The sequence below is a fragment of the Ascidiella aspersa genome, chromosome 9 (assembly GCF_963924565.1).
Source record: "Ascidiella aspersa chromosome 9, kaAscAspe10.2, whole genome shotgun sequence".
Classification (NCBI taxonomy): Eukaryota; Metazoa; Chordata; class Ascidiacea; order Phlebobranchia; family Ascidiidae; genus Ascidiella; species Ascidiella aspersa.
Window position 1 is genome coordinate 4,746,243 of NC_139455.1, and position 7,172 is coordinate 4,753,414.

The 7,172-nt window shown below is 36.0% G+C and overlaps 1 protein-coding gene across 1 annotated transcript; it reads right to left on the reverse strand.

The window, feature by feature from the left end:
- Positions 1-52: 52 nt before the first annotated feature.
- Positions 53-2,221, reverse strand: LOC146131992 (testis-expressed protein 9-like). Its single transcript, XM_083396883.1, has one exon. It carries the CDS (start codon positions 1,409-1,411, stop codon positions 182-184), a length of 1,230 nt encoding a protein of 409 aa, XP_083253009.1. The 5' UTR covers positions 1,412-2,221; the 3' UTR covers positions 53-181.
- Positions 2,222-7,172: the final 4,951 nt, after the last annotated feature.

A 7,172-nucleotide genomic window follows, 5' to 3' on the forward strand; every position in this document is an offset into this window, starting at 1 on the left:
GTAGCTTTCAAAACCTTTTTTTTATATGTAGAAAGGCAATAAAAGTCATACAAGAAACAAACAAAGGGAATGACAATATTCGTTAAAGGTACAAGATAAATCTTATTTAAACTTCACATTATGCCTGTGAAAGGAAAGAATTTTAGCGACTTCGAGCTATGACAGCTAAAGTTGGAAATATTTATTTGTCATTCCAGTCCAGTGCTTTTACAAACTCTTCCTCGGTAAAGGAAAGAAGTTTAGCCGCTTCAATGTGCAGCACTTGTCGTTTAAGAATTCCAATCAACTTCTGCTGCTTTTTGATTATGGCCATCGTGTCGTTGCGCATCCTCTCATGGCGCTTGTTCTCGTTTCGGAGGTGTTCGATTTCTCGCGTGTCACGATCCGAAGCTTCTTTTCCGCTGAATTTTTGCTTCTGAAGCTGAGACTTTAGTTTGTCGATTTCTTCTAGGGCTCGATTGAGTCGAACCTCGACTGCAGATTGTGCCGTCGTTGACTGTTTTTGTTCCCTTTTTAAGGAGTTAACTTCTTTATTGGCTGCCTGAAATTGAAGAAACTTAGCCTCTGAATTTTTCTTTTCCTCCTCAAAAGCTGATTTCAGTTTCTGCATTGCGCTCTGCTGAAGGTTTTGATTTTTCTTAAGACGCTCGCACTCTTCTTTGGCTTCCTTCAGCTGAGAATCGACTTTAGATTTCTCGTCGATGACTTTCTGGCATTCCTGTGAAGAGGTGTCAAAATCTTCTTGCAGAACTCGCAGCTTTGCCTTGAGGTAACGAATTTGAGCCTCGGTTCCCATTTCCGCAGCGGCCTCAGGCATAACGTCGTCTTTTAGCATAGCGGACGATGTGCTCTCCCGTTCGTTCACTTTCCTTTCAATGTTGCTCACAGATTTTGCAAAGGAAAAGTCGTCCACAATTGCGACGTCATCAGCTGCCGATTTTGGAGGCTTCGCGCCACTCTTTGGTCTACGTTTGGCGGCTACTTTCTTTACTTTAGAGTCCGGAACCTGTTTCTTCACGCTTGCCTGTGTTAGATTTCTATTTTGGCCTGAAGATAGGTGAGAGCTGGGCCTGACCGACTGTCGCAAGTACTCTTCATCCTCGGAAGACTGATCTTCGAAAGCTCCAGCTGCAATCGACAGCAAACCAGTGTCGCGACTGGAAACGTTCACCTGGTCATCGTTGTGGTTGCTCACAAGAGGTGGAGAAACCGGTGATCTGGAATGGGAGGATCGCGGAGGAGAAACGTGATTCAGAAAGTTGTCCTGTTGCCGCATGACCATGTCCGCTTCCTCTACCAGCTTCGCAGTTTGAGCGGCTAGTTTGGCGTTCATCCTCTGGTATTCTTCTTCTTTTTCTTGGAGCGTTTTTGACAAACCGGCAGAGGTAGATCTCGAGTCATGACCAGACATTTTTTTACAATCAGCTGAATATATCTTATTTTAATATGTATACAATATATTAAAAGCACCGAATGTTTTAAAATTAAATTGCAGTGTTATCATAAATTATATTTTGGCATGTTTGATGGACTTTTGGCGACTGAACACATCTTACTGCCATTTGCCATGAAATGCACAGCTAACGCCGTGGCTGAGAGCGCAGCTGCATAAACTTTTTAACCTTGGTTCTACATACACTCGCTTGTCAGTTTTAGTTTGGCTAAATAGTCGTTTCCGACATTATTTGACTAACCCACTTCTCTAAAACTTTTTAGTTTCTTTACCTTTCATACATTCAACAAGATTTATTTTCTGATTTATTCTGCCGCAATATGAGTTTTTTTTTTTTTTTTTTTTTTTTTGTAATAAGTAGGGCGATTATTTTTTGACTTGTCAAAAAAAGTCAAAATTTTGTAAAAATTTACACAAAAATGCACATAAATCACTTACAAAATTAAAAAAAAGACTAGAGTTAGCGTTTTAAGATTGTCGTTCAGTTTTTTTGTTATAAATTATTGTTCAATTTTATGAACAAAAAAAATAGTTTTTATTTATATTCAACGATATTTAAACTGTATTATATCTTGTACACGGTATACGCGATCGCTTGTGATAACTGATTTGTGTTTGAAATAATGTGGGCAAAGACATCAAGACACTAATGCAGTACTTCAAACAATAATAAGCTATTTAAATCAATGTATTTCTAACCGGGTCAAAATTTTATCAAAATAAATTATTTTTAAGTCAAAATTTGTCAAAATTTTAATTTTTCAGGTCAAAATTTCTTATTTTTTAGGTAAAAAAAAAAAATAAAAATAATCGCCCTAGTAATAAGCATTTGAAGTAAGAATTATTAAAAAGCTGCTTGATGATAATAATAACAATTTTTGAAATCAAAACATTTTATTTAAGTACAAAACATAACGGCGCTCTATAACTAGGTTAGGGTTAGCGTTTGGTTGAGGGTGGGTCAAGTTATTATTATTAATAAACATAATATTACTTGACCCACCCCACCCTCACCCAAACGCTAACCCTAACCTAGTTATAGAGCGCCGTTATGTTTTGTACTTAAATAAAATGTTTTGATTTATTACCTTACCCTGAATAACGCATAGAAGTAGACCTCGTCGTTGTTCTAAAAACGCCAAGTTCTACGTTTAATTTATTGCCTGGTTTCGAAAAGGAGTCTATTGAAGAGGTTGTCATTACCCAAAATATTTCAAACTTTACAAAAATTTCACTAGAAACTGAAAAACAAAAACCAACAAATACCGTCACACATGAGTGCTTAAACTCGTGATGCCTGGATGATCGTTGGGGATTATGATATCTATGAAATGACTAAATATGGTATCGAACAGTGGTTGCTTCGAGTGTTGTAGTTAGGGACCCTCTTTAGGGAAATGTAAATGATCTTAAATCAGTGCAATAATTATTCAAACATTACGCTTACTAAAATACACATCGGCAGACAAATTGGTTTTAAGTTCGAAAGAAAGCAAGTGTATCTTATTTAAACTATTCAAGAAAAGATGGGCAGACCCACCTAATACCTCATCTTTTCAACGTAGGCCTATAAGTTTTCCTTGTCTGCGTGTATTGTTCTCTGCTTGGTTTGCAAAAACATTTGTTTTACTATAAACTTTAAATTGCCTAGTGACTTGACTTGCAATTAGGGCTATCCAAAACTTGGTATTTTATTTTAAAAGTCAATTAAGAAAAATTAACCAAATTGAATGATAATGTTGGTCAAAAAATATTCTAGTTAAATGGTAATGATTTGAGGAAAAAAATCGGTTTATTTTTAAAGTAATATTTTCCAGAAGTTAACCTTTTGAAGTAAAATACTCTACGGTACATTACAAAACAAGCAAGTCTAAATCGGGTCTGACCACCAGAGTTCGATGTGCGCATTCGCAGCACTTAAATCGAAACTTACAAGGCCTAAATCCTGAATTATAAAGGCTGAATAGCATATAGATTTTTCAACTACGTAATGTGAATGAATGAGTTACGTGACCCCCTCTTTGAGTTAATTGCTGTATATATTGTTTATATATAGCCTATGGGTGGAATGAAGGCTGTTGAGTGAAAGTCAAACTCGGGTTGTTTTTAACGGACTCCGCAGCCCTGCCGATACCACCCTAATCGGAGAAAGACCGATACTATTACTCAGCAATCAGCAGCTGGCATACGACCGAACTGATATTATACCTACTGCATGGTAATAAAAAAATAAAGAAGATTGGGCTTGCTGTTTATAGAAAACAACTTGACTAAGACTTTTGCAGATGACCTGATTCTGTTTCAACGTTTTTTTGCCTGCTAATTTTTTTTTCGGCTGTGAAGGATATTGTTTTTAAGAATATACTTGTCGTTTCAAGCTTAACGATAATAAAGTAATTACTGAAAGTCTGCATTAAATCTCTTTGCCAAGTTCAAAAGTAAAACGGCCAACTTTGAAAGCTGATTTGCTTCCAATAATTATTTGGCACAGCCAACAACTATTATTAAATGTATATTATACATATGTATCACAATTGTTTCACCTGGTAATAAGTACAAAATATACCTAGCAGACAAATTGCAGTAAACAACCAAGAAAGAAATCTTTTTAACGCTTTATTCGTTGCGGAACGAAACAAAAAACGACGCCCAATATCGACTTACTGCAAAGGGCGAAATCGCGCAATGAAACAAAACAATTAGGAAATAAGCAACATCGAAGAAAAACGTAAAGCGGGAATATGAATAGCGCTGAAATCGACAAATGCAAGCTATTATGGCGTCATAGTTCTGCAATTGATGACAAACGTTTCCTATCCTTAAAAAGTAATGACAAACTCAAAAGTTAATCACGTTGGTCGATAAAATAAAAATAATACTATTATTTAATTTAAAGACGAATATGCTTGTAAAAGGTTAAAATTACTATACGCTTAAACAAGTTTTAAATTTCAGCTATGAAATCAAAAAGAATAATTGTATTTTGCGCAATACCTCAAAAGCAAATAACGTTGATCACAACATAACGATTGAAATGTGTCTATCATAAGTGTGACTGGTGTTTGCTTGTGATAAAACTGCGGCGGTGGATTTAAACGATTTTTCTGATGGTTTGCAAGCCCACAGACCACAGACCAGCATGGATTCGGAATTAGGGCTAGTTAAGTCAACACAAAAATCGAAGAGCAGCCTTTAGGCTTGCACATCGCTTTGAAAAATGAAAATGTAGGACTAAGTGAATCGCAATTTTCAAACACTTGATTTCGAGATTCGAGGGTAAGGATGGATAAAAACTCAAAGAAACAATACTCTGTGGGAGCATAATGATGGTTTTAATTAGAAGTATACGAGGAACATAAACTCCATATAGAAGTAGGTTGCATTTTGAACGTTTCTAATATCTTTGTCGAAAATGAATCAAGGCCTATTGGAAGCGTTAAAAATGTTACCTGCTTCTATATGGGCTTTAATATTCCTACTAAGACTCATTTTATAAAGCAAAGTGCAAAACTTTCGCCCCGGCGGAAGAAGTAAAAAAAAATATCGAGCGCGCAATAATTAGTCGTTTAAACATCTAAACAGCGAGCGAAGGTCGGGGTACAATTGCTTAATTCGTTAAATTCGGGGGTTAGTGCCAGAAACGCGCCCGCAAAACGATATTGCACAGCCAGGTAATCATAATTAATGAATCAACGGCAAAAAACGGAGGACGTTCTTTTTTTCATAACAGCAACTTAACGAGTGTCGACTACAAGAAGCGAATGTAAAGAAAAAAGAAAAAGAGTAAAGGTCAAAGGTAGAGGAAAAACTGAAAACGTCACAGGAAAGTTTTAAATTTCGCGGCGTTTTATTATCATAGCTTACGTGCAGTTGCATGATCGGGGGTTTACCCACGGTGGTAAAGAAAAGTTGTAGGGACAATCAATATAGTGTAGGAAAGTGGTTCCCAAACTTTTTTATTGCGTGACCTATATTTTTTTTTCATAAAACAGTTTGTGGCCCACCATGTGCCGTTACCTTTTTGTAATCCCAATTTACGCCTACGTAGTCGGACAATTTCCCGAAAAATACATTGATCCTAACAATACCCCAATAATATTTTCAATTCTGGCTCATTTTTACAGTTTGGGAACCACTGGCGTAGGAGGTTTTAGGATGACAATCGACAAATAAAAGATATGGCACAGATTTTTCAGACAGTTTTTTTGCCTGGGTGCCGTATCCGTTTTTTAAATCGATTTTTTTAGTCTTATTTATCAGTCTCATCTTAATTTTTTTGTAAATTTTGGACAAACGATAATCAGAAAAATGCGTGCGAAAAATATTTCATGGCAGAAATAACCGTCGTGTCTCATATGGAAACACATGCTTTTAAACGCATTTAAAATAACCGATATATAACAGTTTTTTTGCAAGCTTTCCTCATTAAATGAGACCACATGCCAATGAAAAACGCAATTGGGGAAAATGAAAAGCTAAGAGAGAAAAAATAAAAAAGTTAAGAGCATGAAAAATTCTCCTTATAAACTATTTTTTTCCGACAAATTAATTACTACCAATTGCCGTGTGACATACAAAAAAAAGATTGGTGACATTTTACAGTTGAAAATCTGAGCTATTTTCGATTGTGTATATTGTACGCGGATTGGAGAAAAAAAAAGAAAAAAGGCACTTTTAAGTGTTGCGAACTGCTCGGGGAAAATTAGGTTTGAAACTAAAGAAAACGCTCTCATTTGGGGAGCGCGCTGATTGGACGATTTCGGGGGGCGTGGCTACTGCAGTTCATTATTTATGAATGGCACGGCAATTAGGACGTCGTATTGTTGCCGCATAAAGGGACCGCGGTTCCCTAAAGAGACGTTTTACAGTCGTAAAGAGAACAAGTTAGGTTAAGAAATGTTTAATACTGGCGCATTTAAAGCTAACTGACAATAAAGAGAAACGAAAGGGCGGGGACAAAAAAGTAAATGTTAAAATTATAACTTTAGAAAGGTAAATGGTAATTTCTAAACTTGACATTAAACTACTAACGTATATTTTTTTACGGAATTAGCCTATTGCAATTACGCTTTAAAATAAATTCAATTTAAAAGTTTTCCATGTTGTGTCGAAATGTCAACGATTATTCTACTTAAAAATTGGCATGATTTTTAATTTCAAAATCGTTTAAATAGGCTGTGCTTTGTGTATGTGTGGTAACGAGTGTTAAATTATACCGTTGTTCAAAAAATAACGGCATTAAAAAAACAAAATGAAAACAATTCTCGCTATTTACCTTAACACCTACTGCGGGGTCGACGTACAAAAGTGAAATAAAAACGCACAGAAAAGTAAGCTATTCAAATAAAGGAACACAAAAGTTCGACACATTCTTTGCGAGCAAACGGTAGCATTATAGAATTGCAAATATGTATAGGAGAGTATAGAACGCTTTACAGACAGAAAAATTTTTACGCGCTTTAATACAGAGAGTTCAAAACGTCGCTTTGCGAGTAGAAATGTACAGAAACTTCGATAAATAAAGAGTTCACGTCGGTACAGAGCAGTTCATGTGTAGAAACAAACATTGCAGCTACCGGTTCGACACTTAAAAAGGTAATCTTGCGCATTTTTCGCGTGGTAAAAGTTCAGGAAAATCTGTGCAGGATAATGATTGGAGGTTGTGGTAAGCGTCCATACAAAAAAAGGTAAAATTTCCAGATCGCCCGTTAAACTTGTT

What these genes read in the sequence shown, in the direction of transcription:
- LOC146131992 (XM_083396883.1), bottom strand. Translation starts at nt 1,411, where the DNA reads ATGTCTGGTCATGACTCGAGATCTACCTCTGCCGGTTTGTCAAAAACG.